This window comes from Scyliorhinus torazame, chromosome 16, assembly GCF_047496885.1.
Source record: "Scyliorhinus torazame isolate Kashiwa2021f chromosome 16, sScyTor2.1, whole genome shotgun sequence".
Taxonomy (NCBI): Eukaryota; Metazoa; Chordata; class Chondrichthyes; order Carcharhiniformes; family Scyliorhinidae; genus Scyliorhinus; species Scyliorhinus torazame.
This window is the reverse complement of record NC_092722.1, coordinates 142,229,439-142,249,292: the sequence shown is the minus strand read 5'-3', so window position 1 is coordinate 142,249,292 and position 19,854 is coordinate 142,229,439. Positions and strand designations below refer to the sequence as shown.

At 46.9% G+C, this 19,854-nt stretch overlaps 1 protein-coding gene and 1 long non-coding RNA gene across 2 annotated transcripts in view; both read right to left on the bottom strand.

The window, feature by feature from the left end:
* bnip3 (BCL2 interacting protein 3) overlaps positions 1-19,195 on the bottom strand; it is a 46,633-nt gene extending 27,438 nt beyond the window's left edge. Inside the window, exon 1 of the mRNA XM_072479158.1 lies at positions 19,020-19,195. Coding sequence (XP_072335259.1) covers positions 19,020-19,059 — 40 coding nt within the window. The 5' untranslated portion in view covers positions 19,060-19,195. The remainder of the gene's footprint in view (positions 1-19,019) is intronic.
* Positions 2,454-8,883, bottom strand: LOC140393109 (uncharacterized). The gene is made up of 2 exons (XR_011935491.1): positions 8,117-8,883; positions 2,454-7,694 (listed from the first exon to the last, which is right to left on the bottom strand). It is a non-coding gene; the product is annotated as an uncharacterized lncRNA (long non-coding RNA).
* Positions 19,196-19,854: the final 659 nt, after the last annotated feature.

The following is a 19,854-nucleotide window of genomic DNA, read 5'->3' as shown; positions in this document are numbered from 1 at the left end:
CACGCGGGGGCTGCAGGAACACTGGGCCTAGATACAGCAGCAATCGACCGGGCCTGGCACACAGCAGCGAAATGTCCCTTCTTCCCGCAGGTCTCGCAGATTGCACTCCGCACCAGGCAGCGCTGCCTGGGGTGCTTTGCTTGCCCGCAGAAATAGCATTTGGGCCCCCCGGGGTTGGCTGGCTGCCGCGCAGCGCAGGTTTGGGGTTGGCTGGGGCGGCCGCTGGTGGGGCCCACAATGTCCATTGCGCCGTGCGGTCGGGGGCATACGACTGTACGTTACGGGAGGCTACCGTAAGCGAGTTGCCTGGTCGCCGAGAGGTCGAGCGTTCCCCCTTCTAATTGGCGCTGGCGGATGTACGCCGTCCCCATGCCCATAACAAAAGCGTCCCTGATTAAGAGTTCTGTATGTTCAGTGGCCGAAACTGCCTGACAATCGCAGTTCCTCGCCAGGATGTGCAAGGCACGCCAGAAATCGTCTAATGACTCACCGGGGAGTTGCTGCCTCGAGGATAGGAGGTGCCTGGCGTAGAGTTTGTTGAGCGGCTGGACATAGTGTCCTTTCAGAAGCTCCATAGCTTCAGGGTAAGTGGGCGCATCCCGGATAAGGGGAAAAATCTCGGAGCTCACCCGTGAGTACAGGATCTGGAGCTTCTGTGCGTCCGAGGGTTGTTCAGTCGCTGAGCCGAGGTAGCTTTCAAAACAAGCTAGCCTGTGGTCTTACCGGATTACCTCTAATAACAACTATTATACAATCAGTGGTGACTACCACAGAATCCTTCTTGGAAATTCCTAAGTAAGGGTTTACCTGGCAATTATTCAGAAGGGCTAACTTCCCCTGAACAGTTAGGCTGCAGTGGCAACCATCCAACAGAGCAATTTAAATCACTAACTTAGGATGGTTCTGCTAGTTTTACACTCATTGTTACTCTGAAAGAGTTAGAAGGGAAACAAAGCTTCTAACTTCAGAGTGACTATATTAAAGACTCAGAGCAGGCTCTGCATGAGACACACCAACCCCCCAGGGGACCCCACAGCCCCCCAATGCAACCTCTGCAACTCCCCCCACACATCAGGCGAGATAGGGGCTTTGGAATTCCAGCAAAGTCCCTACGTAGGTCTCAAGAAAGTTACATGCCATTGTTTCTTGTTAGGAATCGGAGTACAATTACCCTGCATGTTTCCTGAATTGGCCATATATTTCTTCTCTGATTCTTTCTCGGTTTCACAGAAGATAGTATTGCTTGGTGTAGGATGTGAGATGGATATGGGTATGCTGAACCTGTTGGATTTTACTAATTGTGTTTGCATGTTCTTACAATTTAATGTTTTTTTGGGAAGAACCCTTACCAGATGAATAGAAAATCCGTGACTGTGATGAACTTTGGGCTAACTGATTGCAAAAAATCTTTTGGACAAAAGGGAAATGTTTACAATTATGGTATTTCCTTCAGTATAACAAGTACGCCACCTAGTGTTACAGAGAGGTGGTTACTCGATAATTGTTAATTAAAAAAGGAAAGGAGTCCTCAGCAAGATTTGCAGTTCAAGTTTCATTTACTTTCCAGAACTCGAGCAGAATAGGGAAGACACATTAGGCTGAATGACCTCCTTCTGTGCTATAATGATTCTGTGATTCTATGATTAAGTGCACATTAGCATCCTAGTATCCAGCACTGGCAGAGAGAATCAAAACTTAAAGAACAGGAACATTTATGCAATTGATCTTCAGTGAATCCACTGCATACAATTTTACAAAGGGATTAACATGGCAGTGCATTTCTTACAGGAATCTACTCGTCAAATCTCTTCTCCTCCCACCTGATGCATCGGAAAGGCCTGCAATTTTAATTGCTCAAAAAGGTTCCCTCTAATATTTTTTTGAGTGCCTAAGTGATTTATTGAACAACTCGGCCGGTGTGCCAACTTGGGCCTTGCCAACACAAGGATCTTTCAGTTACTGCGCTGTTTACAGAAAACATTGCTGCTCAGCCACCAATGAATCAACTTGATACCCATGTGTGTCCACAGCTTTCAGATTAGTGGCAGATGGTGGGGGTTAAAGAAAAGAGAACAAGGCAGGGGAGGCTGTAACATTCTTTTCGAGGCATGGACTGAGAATTCCCTCTTCTGGGTCCCAGGATGGAAATGTTTTGACACAATAGATGTTCATAGCTCAAACACGCTTTTGACTTTATTTCAGGTTCACAGGTTTTCCAGGATTCCTGAAATTCACCTACAAAAGCAAGGGCAGTACACAACAGCAACTGAATCAATCTCTTGGAAATAAGCAGTTATATCTGCTTTCTTGTTTGCTAGTGGCAAAGGGTTTGATCACAGTGTTTTTGATGAGAGGTAACTTTCTACACTTCAGAAGTTGCTCCTTCTGGATCTGGATTGGTCGACCTGGATTTGTTTATTGTCACAGATATATATACAGCAGAAATGGAAAAGTAATTTTTAAAGCAAAAAAATGTTTATTCTATAAACTCAAGTTAACGTTTTTAAAACATACAATGAACATCTTAGCAACCATTAATTCAAATACAATCCCCAAAGAATACAACACAAAGTAATCCTTTAAGCTTTCCTTTTAACATCCATACGACTTAAAACACCTTTTACCAGAAGCACATCAGGTTAAAGTCACTACTGTTATTAGTTTTAAATCACCAGGATCGATTTACAGTCTTTAGATTCCAGAGAGATTCATACACCTTCTGGCTGTGACGGCAGCTATCCAGCTCTGAAAACGAAACTGAAACACACCCTGCAGCCTGTTCAAAAACGAAAGTAAAAAGCTGACAGACAACCCAGCTCCACCCACACTCTGACATCACTGCATTAGTAAACACCCATTTCTTAAAGGTACTCTCACTACAGATATTTATATACACACCCATTGATAAACATCCATTTCTTAAAGGTACTCTCACATGACAAAAAGGAAATAAAAGAAAATAGGGCAACACAAGGTACACAATGGGCGGGATTCTCCAATCCCGGGCCGGGTCGGCGAATTGCCGGGGTATGGGGGGGTCGCGGTTGTACTGGTTGGGGGCCTCCCCGGCGACTCTCTGCGCGCGATGGGCCGAGTAGCCACCGAGATAGGCCGAGTCCCACCGGTGCCGTTCACCTGTAGTTCTACCCGGCAGGACCTTGGACTTCATTCTGCGGGAGGCGGCCTCGTGGGGGAGATCCGACACCGGGGGGGGGGGGGCCTCCACCGTGGCCTGGCCTGCGATCGGGGCCTACTGATCGGCGGGCCGGCTTCTCCTGGTGGGGGCCTATTTTACTCTGCGCCTAGTCCCTGTAGCTCTCCGCCATGTTACGTAGGGGCTGGCGCGGGGAAGGCAACTAACGCGCATGCGCGAGTTCGTGCCGGTCGTAATGCGCATGCGCGAGTTTGCGCCGGCCGCAGCACGCTTGCGCAGACATGCGCCGCCCGTTTGACGTCGGTATCGGCAGCTGGAGCTGTGTGAGTCGCTCCAGTGCCGTGCTAGCCCCGTAGGGCGCAGGATCGCTGATCCTGGGGGCCTGTTGACGCCGTCGTAAAATGTGAAGGCGTTTACGACGGTGTCAACACTTAGCCTCAGGATCAGAGAATCCCGCCCAATGTAACTAGATAACACCTGAATCAGGTGAAGCATAGAGGGGTGTCGTGTTAATCAGGTCAGTCCATAAGAGGGCCGTTTAGGAATCTGGTAACAGTGGGGAAGAAGCTGTTTTTGTGTCAGTTTATGCCTGTTCTCAGACTTTTGTATCTCCTGCCCGATGGAAGAAGTTGGAAGAGTTAGTAGGCCGGGTGGGAGGGGTCTTTGATTATGCTGCCCGCTTTCCCCAGGCAGCGGAAGGTGTAGATGGAGTCAATGAATGGGAGGCAGGTTTGTGTGATGGACTGGGCTCTGTTCACGACTCTCTGAAGTTTCTTGCGGTCTTGGGCTGAACAGTTGCCATACCAGGCTGTGATGCAGCCAGATAGGATGCTTTCTATAGTGCATCTGTAAAGGTTGGTAAGAGTCAATATGGACATGCCGAATTTTCTTAGTTTCCTGAGGAAGCATAGGCACTGTTGTGCTTTCTTGGTGGGGGTGTCGATGTGAGTGGACCAGGTCAGATTTCTGGAGATGTGTACCCCTAGGAATTTGAAACAGCTACCCATCTCCACCTCGGCCCCGTTGATGCTGACAGGGATGTCCACAGTACTTTGCTTTCTGAAGTCAATGACCAGCTCTTTAGTTTTGCTGGCATTGTGGGATAGATTGTTGCCGCTGCACCATTCCACTAGGTTCTCAGTCTCCCTCCGTATTCTGATTTGTCGTTATTCGAGATCCGGGCCACTATGGTTGTATCGTCAGGAAACTTGTAGATGGAGTTGGAACCAAATGTTGTCACGCAGTGTGTGTACAGGGAGTATAGTAGGGGGCTAAGTACACAGCCTTGCGGGTCCCCGGTATTGCATACTATTGCGGAGGAGGTATTGTTGTTTATTCTTACTGATTGTGCTCTGTGGGTTAGAAAGTCGAGGATCCAGTTGCAGAGTGAGGAGCCAAGTCCCAGGTTTTGGGGCTTTAATAGGAGCTTGGCTGGGATTGTGGTGTTGAAGGCAGAGCTGTAGTCAATAAATAGGAGTCTGACGTAGGAGACCTTCTTGTCGAGATGCTCTAGGGATGAGTGTAGGGGCAGGGAGATGGCATCTGCTGTGGACCGGTTGTGGCGGTGTGCGAATTGCAGTGGATCAAGGTGTACTGGGAGTATGGAGGTGATACGCTTCATGACCAACCTCTCAGGGCCACCGGACGGTAGTCACTGACCAACCTCTCAGGGCCACCGGACGGTAGTCACTGAGGCACGCAGCCTGGTTTTTCTTTGGCACCAGTATGATGGTGGTCTTCTTGAAGCAGATGGGGACCTCGGAGCGCAGTAGGACAGTTTAAAGATGTCCGCGACCACATCTGCCAGCTGGTCCGCGCAGGCTCTTAGTGCACGACCAGGAATCCCGTCCGGACCCGTCACCTTCCGAGAGTTCACTTACAGGAAAGCCTTCGGAAGTTGTGGTGGTGGGTATGGGTATGTTGTGGGCTGCTGGGGAACTCGACAGCGGATTGTTGGTTTCCTGCTCAGAGCATAGAATGCATTGAGTTCATCGGGATGGGGTGCGCTGCTGCCGGAAATACTGCTCGGCTTCGCTTTCCAGCCCGTTATGTTGTTTAGGCCTTGCCACAACCGCCGAGAGTCTGTAACGCTAGTCTGTGACTCAAGCTTGGTCTGATATTCTTTCTTGGCATCTCGGATGGCTTTGTGGAGGTCGTACCTGGATTTCTAGTATAGGTCAGGGTCGCCTGACTTGAACGCCTCAGACCTGTCCTTCAGTAGGGAGTCAATCTCATGACTGAGCCATGGTTTCCAGTTGGGAACGTACGTACTGCTTTCTTTGGCACGCAATCTTCCACACATTTGCTGATGAAGTCTGTGACAGTGGTGGCATACTCATCTAAGTTGATCGCTGAGTTCTTAAATATGAACCAGTCCACTGTCTCCAAGCAGTCATGTAGGAGCTCTTCTGTTTCCTCGGGCCAGCACTGCAAGACCTGCTTAGCTGGATTCTCCCGCTTGAGTTTCTGCTTGTATGCCGGGAGAAGGAGCACCGTCTTATGGTCTGATTTCCCAAAGTGCGGTTGGGGGAAGGAACGGTAGGGGCCCTTGATTTTTGAGTAGCAGTGGTCAAGAATGTTGTCGCCCCTGGTGAGACAGATGTACTTTGGAATTTTGGCAGAACACTCTTGAGGTTGGCCTCCAGAAATCTGTCTCCGGCCACAATGAACAACGCCTCCGGGTGTTCCTTTTCATAGTTATTTATAACTGTGTACAGTTCGTCCAGCGCCTTCTTCACTTCTGCTTGGGGTGGGATGTAGACCCCTGCGATAATGGCTGAAGTTAACTCACGTGGAAGATAGTATGGCCGGCACTTCACGGTCAAGTATTCCAGGTTCAGACAGCAGTGGGTCGCCAGGGTCGTCACATCCAAGCACAAGGAGGAGTTGATGAGGAGGCACACCCCTCCACCCTTCACTTTGCCTGATGACGCAGTGCGGTCTGCCCGATGAATTGAGAAGCCTTCAGGTTGAATGGCACAGTCCGGTGAGGCGGGGGTGAGCCATGTCTCTGTAAAACAGAGCACACAGCAATCTCTTACTTCCCTCTGAGAGGTAAGTCTAGCGTTAAGTTCATCCAGCTTGTTTTTGATCGCTTGTACATTTGCCAGGAGTATGCTGGAGAGAGGAATCTTCAAACTGCGTTGCTTCAGTCTCACCTGCAGACCGCCACGTTTCCCTCACTTCCTCGGTCAGCAGCTGCGGCTGAATGGTCCCGAGATCCGATGGGAGAAGTCTGACCTTGTGCAAGGTAGGTGGTTGCGTCTGGCGGGGACCGGGGCGCTGGTTACGTTCACATCAGATGAATTGCGCTTTTTTTTGCTGCCTTAGGATGAGAACTAAGATGACCAGCAACAATACTGGAGGCTGCTGCTCACAAACCTACAGCTACACATTAGAGAAGGGGGGTGTAGGAGGCACAACCTTTGAATCAGGGGGTCTTGTACAAAGCTCAGTTTCTATCACCTGTTTGATCACTCATAGTAATCTTTATTGTAACAAGTAGGCTTACATTAACAGTGCGATGAGGTTACTGTGAAAAGCCCCTAGTCGCCACATTCCGGCGCCTATTCAGGTATACAGAGGGAGAATTCAGAATGCCCAATTCACCCAACAGCACGTCTTTCAGGACTTGTGGGAGGAAACCGGAGCTCCAGGAGGAAACGCACCTAGACACGGGGAGAACGTGCAAACTCCGCACAGACAGTAACCCAAGCCGGGAATTGAACCCTGGACCCTGGTGCTGTGAAGCAGCAGTGCTACCCACTGTGCTACCATGCAGCCCATGATCAGGATGTTCAGGACGTCACGTCAAGTGGTAAGAGATTGAGCAGCCTCTTAGATGAGCTGCTGTCTGATGAACCTGGTGACCACCTGTTACCAGTGGTGTTAAAGTCACCACCTCACTTAATTATTTTTCCACCGGATCCTACCAGAACACTGACATATCCAGGTTTCCCAGTCAGCCACCCATATTAAATATGAGAGGTGACTGATGGCTTGTTTGCCAGGGCTGGAAATAATGCCAACTTTGCCTATGATGATAGTAGTCTGAATGAGTGAGCTCATTGTGACTTTGGCTGACTTCCAGGTGCCATCAACTGCACATTCAAAGCATTCCAGGCACCCCAGAACAATCAGGAACATTTGTCAACCATAGCGGCTTCCACTTCATCAATGTGCAACTGCAAGAAGATTTTTATGTAGGTATGCACAAGATTCTCAGACAGCTTTCATCCTGCAGCAGTCCAAGCTCCCTCATCTGTTGTACCTGGAAGCAGACCTATGAGGTGGTTGGGAGACGACAAAGGCTACCAATTGGAAATTTGGTTCAAGACACCCATCAGGAAGCCCAGCACTGAAGCTCAACAGTGTTAAAATGGATGACATATCACCACCACGTGTGTGATTGAGCAGGCCATCAGCGTGTTGTTAATGTGCTTCAGTTGTTTCGACAGCTTTGGAGGTGCCCTTCAGCAGCACCAGCCAGGGTCATCAGCATTGCGGTGTGCTCACAGCACTGTGCCAGTGAGGCTTAGACCTGCAGGATGAACAAAGTGAAGAGTTCAGGCACTTCAGAGGGTAAGGAGGAAGCAAGAGGAGCACAGGGGAGACCTCCAGCTCCTCACATTGCTGTCCCAGGTACCCCTATTAATGCATGGTTCACTTAGGTTGTAGCGGAGGACACATATCAGAAAATGCAACAGCCACTCTTACCCAAGCCCTCAATGCCATGGAGACAAAACAGTCCTACAAGCAAGCACCCCTTGAAGGTTCCCCCCTTTGGTCCCCATCAAATCATTTCTTAACATTCATCTTCAAACAAGTTAGAAGGTCACTTATAATTCCATACTCAAAAATGTTCACAATAGAAAAATGATTTAAAAGAATAATATTGCTGTGAACTAATTAAAGAACAAAAACTTATCGAAACAATATTTTCTCAGACACCCATATGTCTACCTTTATGCCAGATCATTCTTTGTTCTTCCTTTCTTTGCCAATCTTGCATGGTTGAACTTCTGTGGCTTCAACAAAGCTAGAGGCAGGCTGCTTGGCCCCTGGTGTGAGCACTGAGACGCTTGCGGCTGACATCCTCTGGGTGAGAGCCCGGTTAAAGATTGCTCCACCTACTCCTGTGAAAAGGCAGACCTGGCCATGAGATAGCGTGTGGGCAGCCAACTGAGAGAAGAGCTGAGGGTGAGAAATGGAAGCACTTGAATGAACTCTCCCGTTCCATGACCTCTCTCAGGGCCAGGTCATAGTTCATTGCTACTAATGCGCTGGAGAACACTTTAGTGCAGGTCAGTGCAGCCCTGGAAGGCCAAACAAAAGTGACAGACATGTTGGCATCCAAACTTGCCCAGGATATTCAAGTAATGGTATGTGTTTGTAAGATGGATGAAGCGCATCGGAGGGAAAAGTATGACAGTATATAAAGGTAAGGGTGAGTAGAAATGCTGGACAGATAATTGTGGATGTCAGCCATGGCGTAAAAAGTGAAGGATGGGTGCACCCATAATGTAATTGGGTATAAGTTATGCAATGGGAATAGGTTAGACAAAGCAGAGTGAGGGAGCTGGATTGATGCACAAAGTAAGTGTCGCGATAGCCCGGGCCAGTGTACGGTCAATTCCAGCCCACTTGACCCAGAGTCACAATACAAGAGAAATTAGATGTTATTGTAAAATACCCGAGGGCCTTGGCTGAGCCCAATAAACTGCAGTCACCAGGTCTGTAAATTTAACACAAATAACCTTTTGTTATTTAGCAGTAATATAATTAAACTGACAAAAATGTAACTGACACCCCAATACCTCTTACTAACACTCCCCCCTTCCCGCCAACTTGCCCCCCCACACACACACTCACAAAACATCGAAATGGTGGCGAGGGAAGAAAAAAATTATGATAAAGTAAAAAGGATAAAAGATCTCTGATGGTTTTCAATTCAAGTTTTTCAGGAGTTCAAGCTTTTGCTTTGATGCTTCTTCCTTATAAACTTGAGAGGGGTGTCTCTGGAAAGGCTGCCTAATTTCTTTGTAGATTCAAGCTCATATCAACTATATAGTAGAGATGTGCCAGACAAGCACTGGCTTTAGAACAATCAAGTAGTTCTTTACTTCACCAGAAAGAGAGAGAAAATAGAGCCTTCTCCTTACAAGGTCTGATCACTTCTGCCCAGTACTCTCAGAAACATCCCGCAGGAACCAATCACTGACTGTTGTCAGCCAGAACAGTGTCTCTGGCCAGCCAGCCAGTCAATTGAACCAACTTCCTCCAAAGCTGGTCTTTAAGATTCCCTCGGTGCCGACAAGTCTGTTTTCTCCTCTCCAAAAAACAAATCCTGGAACACACTGTCCTGACTAACAGGCTGCCTCAACTTAGGTCCACTGCTTAAAGTCGCATTCCAATTATGAGTGTACGCACCAAAATAAAAGGGAACACAGGGAAATCACAAAGAAGGACTCTGACACAAGATACAAATGAAGGTACCATTCCACTCATCTTTTTTAACCTGTAAGGTTATTAATCCAATTTCTGCATTGAAACTAGGAATGCAGCGCCACATCTCCTTTGCCACAAGGACACCTTCTCGGTGTCGGCTGCAGGCTTTCTTCTCCCAGTGTTAGAGAAGTGCATCTCACTTCTTTACTCACAGCCCCTAGCGGCACATCCAGGGAGGTATCAGTGAAAAGGGGCGCAGCGTTTGCCCATCTGAAATCCTTTCTGACACCTGCAGTTCTCTAACACTGAACTCCAACTCCTTCAATTTGTCCCTGGAACTGAAATTATGTTATGCAGGCCCACATCACACCTGCTGCCATTAATTGGACAAGAAATCCAGAAGAAAAGTAATAATGATCTGGCAGAGTTAAAATTCACCAACAGGTATACAACACTTAGTTCCATTTTTTTGATGTGCAATTAAAACTCCCCACACCAGCGCATTGCCAATTTAAAAACAGGGCCAGTGTTTCAAGGATTGTCTTGTTCCAACAATCTGATACTTAGCTGCAAATTATAGTACCACCAGTAAGGAGCCATTTTTGAAAATGTTCCTCACTAATTAGAAACACATTAAGAAAATGATAACAGGATAACTGATTTTTCAGAATACTAGTTATTCCTTTAACCTGATTTATAGAAAGTAATCTGTCACCAGCTGATGCACAACCCCCTCTTGTTTTGTAAGTGCATTGTGCTTCCTGGTATGTTTCCTGTCAAACCCATGTGATAGTCACATGCAGACGAGAGTTCAGTGCTTATTTACGTCAAATCTCCCAATCATAGGACAGCCAGTTGATGCCACTGTTATTTTGATGATATTTATAAACATCAATGTGTGGAAATAAAGAGTGATGCCACACTTATTCCTCTTCAGAATGCCATTGCAAGCCTAATATGCTCAGCGGATAGGACAGCCTGTGACTGCAGTGTACATCTAAACAACCCAAGGTCAAAACACACATTACTGCCTTCAGTCGAAAGCTACCACTTTCCCCTGATCAGAAATCATAATTTATTCAGCAGCTATCGTTTTATATCACAATTATATACAACTTATATTACAACTGCAATGTTTTATTGATACCAGGTGAACATGCTGTCTAAAAATTAAATGTAGAGATTTAACATTATTCTGGCAACATTGCAAAATCTTACCAGAAGCACAGACTGGTTTGTGGCCAATTATTCATGTCTGCCACCCTACCACACCTATTCCTCTCCCCGTTTCTATTGCTCAAAAAGCTGATCATATCTAGCACCGTCCCAATTCTCATGAAAGATCATTGAACTGGAACATTAATTCTTGTTCACTCCACAGATGCTGCCTGACTTGCTGCGTATTTCCAGAATTCGTCTGGTTTGATTTCAGGACAAAACAGTCACTTGATTGGCACCCCATCCACCACCTTAAACAGCCACACCATCCATCACCGATGCACAGTGGCAGTAGTGTGCACCATCTACCAGGTACACTGCAGAACTCTCTCCAAACCTGCTGCAATAGCATCTTCCAAACCTGCAACATCTACCACTTAGAAGGATCAGGACAGCAGATGCACGGGAACAGCACAACCTGCAAGTTCCCTCTAAATCGCACATTATCCTGACCTGGAACTATATCGTTAATCCTTCACTGTCACTGGGTCAAATTCCTGGAACCCACTTCTGAACAGCATTATGGGTGCGTAGAACATATAATACAGGAGGCCATTCGGCCCATCAAGTCTGCACCAACCAACTTAAGCCCTCACTTCCACTCCACCTCCGTAACCCAATAACCCCTCCTAACCTTTTTGGTCACTAAGGGCAATTTATCATGGCCAATCCACCTAACCTGCGTGTCTTTGGACTGTGGGAGGTAACCGGAGCACCTGGAGGAAACCCACGCAGACACAGGGAGAACGTGCAGACTCCGCACAGACAGTGACCCAGCGGGGAATCGAACCTGGGACCCTTGCGCTGTTATCCACTTGTGCTACCGTGCAGCTACACAACATGACTCCAGCGGTTTAAGTAGACGGCTCACCATTACCATCTCAAGCGCAATAAGGGATGGGCAACAAATGTTGGCCTTGCCAGTGTCACTCACACCGCATGGCATCACTCAAATTGTGGGCCTACTGTGCATATGTGTATGGCTCCAGAGTGCAATAATAAGCCATGTTATGAGTAATCCTTCTCACTCTTGTCCTGCTGCGGTGATCAAATACAAGTGGCACTGAGGATTGCACCAAATGAAGGAAATATGACTGCTGCAGGGATAAGACAGTCCTCAGCTGCACACTCCATTGTCAGTGGTCACACACAAGCTGCACAATGAGGAAGTGCAATCCTTTTCAGCTCGTGAAAATGGCTGAGATTATATAAGGCACACACATGGCAATGTGCATGCAATAAATACTAACCTGCACCATCAGGAAGCTTGCAATCCATGCAAACATTTGTGCTAAGAATGTGTCTCTAGGAAGAGGGAATGAGATTAAACTATTTCTTTGTGTATGGAAAGCCTAAATGACGTCCCTTACACCAGTGTTTGTCAAACGTTTTTCCCAGGATACACGTTTGCCAACCGGCCGACCTTCGGGATCCATGCCGGTAGACCTTCGCAACACATGCCACGTTCACTTACCTTTAATGCGAAAGGGGAGCCTGCTTGGTCTCATGATCTCACTCCAATCAGATTCACAGGAGAGGGCAATGTGTATATCAGGTGCAGACTTCAGCCAGTTCTTTTGAGCTGTCTTCATCTTTGTGAGAACGGAAAATCCAACCTCGCACATGTAGGTCGTTGTGAAGGGCAATAGCAACAAAACACTTGTTTTACCCAGCACTGGATACTCTTGGGAGATGTTAATCCAGAATGCTGACAGCCTCAAGGGATTTTGGCATGATTTTAAATCTGCTGTCACAGGTCAGGTACAGCAGCATAGGCTTTTCATTTGGAGTCAGCTGTAAGTTAACAACTGACTCTGTTGTCTCAACCTCAAAAGGAATTTTTCACTCACCACTTCTCTTTCAAAATCTGGAACTTCTCTCATTCGGCAATACTTCCCTGCATATAACACACATGAGATTTGCATCCTTATTTGCATTGGCACAATTAACAAAACCCTAACTCAAGAAATCACCGTTATACTGCTTTGTTCCCCAGTGAAGTTTCTTCTTTGTAGACTGTTAACCAGAGGCCCTGGAGCTCTGTACAGAGCTAACACTGGACCCTTCTGAGCAGCTTTCTCCAGCTGATTCAGATGTGAGATCCTAACCAGTAGATACTCTGCCTATTTGTGTCTCTGGCTGTTTCTTTCTTGTAACAAAACAATTCCTCATCACAATCCTCTTGTCTTGCTTACTAACAGTTTGAAAATGGAGAAGCTCTTTTCTGTGATCTTGCCACCATCCATATACTTTAAAAACATCTGTGACAAAAAATTAAGTTCAGCATTTCATATCTAGTTTGAGCAAAATACATCCTGACCTAGTTCGGCATCCAGTGTTGAAGACAATAAAATGTACCCTAACATTTATCATCACCTATATCTCTGTAGATGATCTGGATGAAGGAGGTCCAAGGAAAACGACTGGATGCATATCAGTGCAATTCTTCTGTAAAAAATTAACTCCTGCAGTAGACGGTACAATGTACTTCTTTCTGAACTGCTTCTGGCTGGAGAATTTTTAAAAGCTGCTCTACAAATACAGTGCAATTATTAACTTAATGTACACAGGTCCTTCATCTAAAATAAAGCAGCTGTCACACCGTTTTGTCTAAGTGCACTACTTGTTGCAACCTCCTTTTTCTAGATTAGAGTGTGAAATTTTTCCACTTAACATGCCCAGACATGTTGATCTCGGATTTAACAGTCCATAGGAGTTATTCAGTATGTATTCTTTCCCATCAGTTCTCCCTTCTCCTACATGCACTCCTGTGCACACACTATTACTAAAGGGGCTCCTTCCATTCCTTATATTGACCCAGTACAGCACACTGAGTGCGTCACTTGAAGAGTTTTCTGTTTTGTGTGCACTCCATAAAAAATTGTAAGCAATAAACGTTTCCATCAAAACCAAGTTGACATCAATAAACAGATGTTCTAAAAAATAGAGGCAGATGTGGACAGCACGGTAGCATAGTGGTTAGCATAGTTTCTTCACAGCTCCAGGGTTCCAGGTTCGATTCCCGGCTTGGGTCACTGTCTGTGCAGAGTCTGCACGTTCTCCCCGTATGTGTGTGGGCTTCCTCCGGGTGCTCCGGTTTCCTCTCATTGTCCAAAGATGTGCGGGTTAGGTGGATTAGCCATGCAAAATTGCCCTTAGTGTCCAAAAAGGTTAAGTGGGGCTACTGGGTAGGGTGCTCTTTCCAAGGGCCGATGCAGACTCGATGCACCGTATGGCCTCCTTCAGCACTGTAAATTCTATGATGGTGGTATTGTTATTGGACTGGTTATCCAGAGACCCAGGCTCATACTCTGGGGATATGAGTTCAAATCCCACCATGGCAGCTGGAGGAATTTGAATTCAGTGAATAAATCTGGAATATAAAGCCCGTCTCAGTAATGGTGGCCATGAAACCATTGTTGTAAAAACCCAATCTGGCTCACTGATGTCCTTCAGGGAAGGAAAGTTGCCGTCCTTATTAGGACTGGCCTACTTGAGACTCCAGACCCCAACAATGTGGTTGACTTAACTGCCCTCTGAAATGGCCACTCAGGGGCAATTAGGGATGGGCAGCAATGCTGGCTTTGCCAGTGATATCCACATTTAATGAATACATTTTTAAAAACATAACTGATATGCTTGGTAATGAAAATTTTATTTTACCTTTTAATTTTGTTTTTCTGAATCAAATTCTGATACGGAGCTTCATATATTAGTGACATATACTGGAAAAGTGCATCCACACTCACTTAAATTTCCCGCTATTAGAAAATTGGGCACATTCTACCAGTCTTGTTACGCCTGAAAGGCAGAGCGGTCAGTAGATGCCGGGGGATCTGGCGAGCGGAGCTCCTCAGTGCAGAAAACGGGACCAAGTGCGGCCTCGTCCTCACAAGAACAAGGATGAGCCGACTCTTTGAGGGGGTGGAGGATGATTGTGAATGATGTGAGGGGTCCCCGCAAATCACGTTCATATGTTTTGGTCCTGTCCAAAATTGGAGAGGTATTGGAGGGAGGTCTTTAGGGTAATCTTGAATGTGGTGCACGCAAAACCCTAGGTCCCCTAGAAGCTATATTCTGGTGTCAGCCAGGGTTGGAAGCGGGTGCGGAGGCAGATGTCTTCGCCTCGCTGAGTGCTCGAAGGCGGGTTCTGTTGGGGTGGAGGGCATGGCGGGGGAATCTGCTGGAGTTCTTAACGCTCGAGAAATTGAAGTTTGAGTTGAGGGGAAGGCTGGAAGAGTTCTACAACTAATGGGCCTTGTTTATCATGCATTTTCAAGAATTGCTTGATATTGAACATTAGAGAAGCGGTTGGGAGGAGGGTTTGGAATGTACAAGTTATTGATGATAACGTATGGGTTGATGGTGGATTCCTGATTCCTTTTCATTGGTATTTTGTATTTAAAATGTTGGGAGCTGTTTGGGGGTGGGTGAGATAAAGGGATTGTTGGCCAGGGGATTGCCATTGTATTTGTTATTGTTGAATATTTCTTGATGAAAATTTGATGAAAATGTGAAAAAGGAGAATTAAAATATATACATTTTTTAAAATGGGAGTTCAATACCATGGTGTTTCTCGACTCTCCGAGCACCAGGAAACACTCAGGTAAAGGCACTCGCTATGGGACACTGTTCTCATTCGGGTAGATCGTGCCCATAATGAGAATTCCTAATGTGCACTTCCGGAGTTGAGGCGTTGAAGGTTTGCCTCACTTTTACTCTATTTAATGCCCTAATTTTGCTAATATTTACTTCTGATAATACCCACTCTGCAACTGTTGAATAAATGCATCTTCCACAACATTAACTGCTGTGCCACATCCCAATCGCCATCTTTCTTTAAATGGGATTATGCAACAGCATCACCCAAAGAGCTCATCATTCTAGCACTGAATGACGGCGGCATGTGGTCCAGTGGTTAGCACTGGGATTATGGCGCTGTGGACCCGGGTTCAAATCCCTGCCCTGGGTCACTGTCCGTGTGGAGTTTGCACATTCTCCTCATGTCTGCGTAGGTTTCACCCCCACAACCCAAAGATATGCAGTTTAGGTGGATTGGCCACGCTAAAATTACCCCTTAATTGGAAAAAAACAATGGGTACTCTAAATATTTTTTAAAATTCGAGCACTGAATGTTGGCACGGTATGGCTGAAGTCATGTGAGATGAACACATCGTCCATCCATTATACACTCCACCATTTGCAAGTACCTCACTGTTTAAATCAAGGAACTGTTCAGCCTACGAGGCGATACAACAAAAGAAAGTCAAACTGAGCACACCGGAACATGCAATCTTGCTTACAAGCAATTTCAATTTTATGAAGATTTTAAAGGGAAAAGACAAAACGTTATGCTGGAGGGCAAATACATATTGTTCCCTTCCGGCAGTCATACAGGCAAGTGGATCCAAACTGAAATGCATACAAACATCAATAAATATTTATCAAACAATCTACAATACTAAGCATTTTCCATGTACAGCAAAACACAGTATATCCCTGAGAAAAAGTGATTTCATAGTTAGTTCTCAAAAACATTGAACATACCACCTTACTGAACCAAACAGAAGTATACAAACCAAATATACCACAAATGAACTAGCCTGTGCTTAGCAAGTTTAAGGTTTTAAAAAACTGCTCCAATTGTTAATCTTGCAATATCCGGCTATAAATAAGATCGTAAAGTGGGGCAGTTAGGAGGAATGTGTACAAAAGAAAAAATAAACAGCCTATTTCTTAATCTTGTGAATAAATTGTTTTTGGAATTTAATCCTATTAATAAAAAGATCACAGGTGATATCATCAGGTGATGATCTCGAACTGTAGTTATTCTGTCAGCTCCATGGGAATTAGCAGTTCCCTGTTTGTATTAATATAAAACTAACAGTCTGACCTGAGAGATATGTTGATTCCTGAGTGTTTAAAAGCCAACTGGTATGCAATCCTCCCTATGAGATCCACTCAAAATAGGCTGAATTTGTACTACAGAAGTAATATTACAAAATTAGGCCTTTGGTGATCAGCTTAATCAAATTGGTCTTCGCATATGCATTAAAGTTAATGACTAAAAGTCTTGGAGGAGGAGAAACACAAAATCCCCAATAAGTGCTCCTGGCAAGTGAGCCTATACTGGTAGAGTAATTTTCCAAAATTACTACTTAGGTGTAATATATCTCCAGCAGTTAATACTAATTTTTTTAAAGCATTACTGAAGTAATAATACCAAACAACACTATGCAAGTAATCATGTTCTATTTACTTTGTTTCTATTATCATCTGTAAAGTTTAAGTGCCCTGTTTCAAGTCGTTATTCATATAAGATCACATAGTACTACTCACAAAAGCATATATTTCACATATCCAGAATGTATCATGGCATAAGAAACAAACACCGTTGGATCAATGCACAACCACAGTTGAAATTGCCTCCTGACATGTGGGAACAGAGGGGATCAAGGTACAGCTGCAGTAGAGACACAGCCAGATGTTTGGGTGATAATGAGACTATTTGCCTACTGCCCAAGTATAGGTAGGGGTGTAGCAGGGTACCGGTAAAGGCTGAGGAACTTGCTGTGTGTTCCTGAAAGGAGATTGCCATTGAATCTCCTGAAATGGAACACACTGGTGCTTTTCAAATGCCATGTCTTGCTCATTCAGATTGGCATGTTCATCACATAACTATACTAGTGGGAGGGCTGATTCCAGCCACTGATGGCTATTGCATCACCTAATGAGAAACCTACCTGTTTACACTTTGAGACTCATGATCATTTGCTGGATAGCACCTAAGCATGCATTTGGTAAAGTCAGAGCGGCTGGCAGAGTGGACTAAGGATAACAATGTGCATAGTTCAATCTAGCAGAATGTAGATCCCTGTCAGCCCTTCGTGTCAAGCACTCAAAGCGAGCAGGCTTTAGAAGCCCATCATAGGAAGATGTTGCCCGAGTCTAGCACAAGTCACTCAGAAGCTGGGGAGCCTGCCTCCGAAGCCTCATAATCTTAAAACTGGAAGATCAACTGAGGTCAGGAGCTCGTCTTTGTTAAGTAGTGCTTTGCCCCAATCAACGGGGCAGGAGGTGAACAGAAAATCTAGCTCACGGTACCTGGAAGAGGAAAAAAGAACCTGCTGTTCTTGTTTTCTTCTTCACTGAAAGAGGTAGGTTGACACACTCAAATGTTACTGCAGAGCACAACAACATAAGAGCAGAAGAGCCATGCCAATAAAGGGGGAAATTCATAAAGGCTGTCAACCAAATAAATAGGCAGCTTATATCATTGCAAATTTTATTGGTGAAGAACTAGATGTCATTTGTGACAGAGGAAAAGGTACACAAAGGATATGCACAGTTAACTTAATCCATTATCAGGATTTATCACAGCCAGTAAGCACTGACTGTGTTTGTAATACACATTGTGCAGGTGAAAAGAGGAAAAGGTATCACTGGATCTGGTTGTCTGCCATGGAGATTGTTTATATAACAGCAGCGCTGCTGTCCTTCCTCCAGGCCTTGTCATTATGAATCTGCTTTGGTAATAGAAGGAGTTTACTGAGATTTAGCCCGAGGAACAAGAACCCAGGTTTCAGTAAATAACAGATCGTCAAACTCACCCACTGGAAAATGTCGAGAGCGAGAAACCTCCGGCATACAGCTACCTGGGGAGGGGGGGGGGGGGAGGAATCAGGTTAGACCCCAGGTGGAGGGGGATCGGGCCCCGTGTGGAGGGGGATCAGGCCCCGGGTGGAGGGGGTTGGGGCCCCGGGTGGAGGGGGATCGGGCCCCGGGTGGAGGGGGATCGGGCCCCGGGTGGAGGGGGATCGGGCCCCGGGTGGAGGGGGTTGGGGTCCCGGGTGGAGGGGGTTGGGGTCCCGGGTGGAGGGGGTTGGGGTCCCGGGTGGAGGGGGATCAGCGTCCGTGTGGAGGGGGTTGAGGCCCCTGGTGGAGGGAATCAGGCCCCGGGTGGAGGGGGTTGGGGCCCCGGGTGGAGGGGGTTGGGGCCCCGGGTGGAGGAGGTTGAGGCCCCTGGTGGAGGGGGTTGGGGTCCCGGGTGGAGGGGCCCCGGGTGGAGGGGGATCAGCGTCCGTGTGGAGGGGGTTGAGGCACCTGGTGGAGGGGGTTGGGGTCCCGGGTGGAGGGGGGGAATCAGGCCTCCACCGAGACTGATGTGCTTCCTCGAAGCCGCAGCCTCGGGTGTACCTACCCTGCAGAATGTCCTCCTGGTTGCTGGGCCGCTCGCTCATGGTGCCGCTTCTGGAAAGATCGACTCCGTTTGCTGCTGTGGATGTAAACAAAGTTTTCCTGACGTGTCGAGCGGAGAGGCGGCCAATCGGGAACCAGCGGAAAGAACCGCCTGAAAAGCGCCGAGCGCTTCCGGCGGAGAGTGCGGGCGGTGGGCGGTGGGCGGGGCCAACGAGCGGGGCGGAGCCAGCGAGCGGGGCGGGGCTGCAGGGAGGGGCGGAGCCAGCGAGCGGGGCGGGGCTGCGGGGCAGGGCGAGGGAACGAAACGCTGCTGTAGGGAGGGACGGGGCTAGAGGGAGGACGGGCTGCCTACCGAGAGAGGCGGTGCTACAAAGAGGGCAGTGTAACAAGGAAGGGCAGAGTTTCCTGGCACTGTCGAGAAGGAGTATCCTCAGAGAGAGATGGAGCAGGGATACAAAGGGTGTAGGGCTATGGAGAGGGATGTTCCACAGAGAAAGGCAGGGTATTAGAGAGGGTCAGAGTTACAGAATGTCAACTACAGAGAGGGGCGGTGATCTAAGGAAGGAAAGCACTGTACAGGTGAGGGGCTACAGAAAGGGGCAGGACTGGAGAGAAAAATGGTGTTTGGAGAGGGATGGAGCTACACAGAGAGGGCAGGGCTAAGGAGAAGCAGAACTATAAAGGTGGCAGAGCTATAGAGACTGGAATATTCTGAATAAGTAAAGTCACCATAGGCCCAGATGACCATAGGCTGCTTTTGCCTCTGAGGGGGAGAGCTGATTTAATCTGAGTATCACCACGCCTCAGGCGACGGGTTAATGAATAATCGTAGCTAG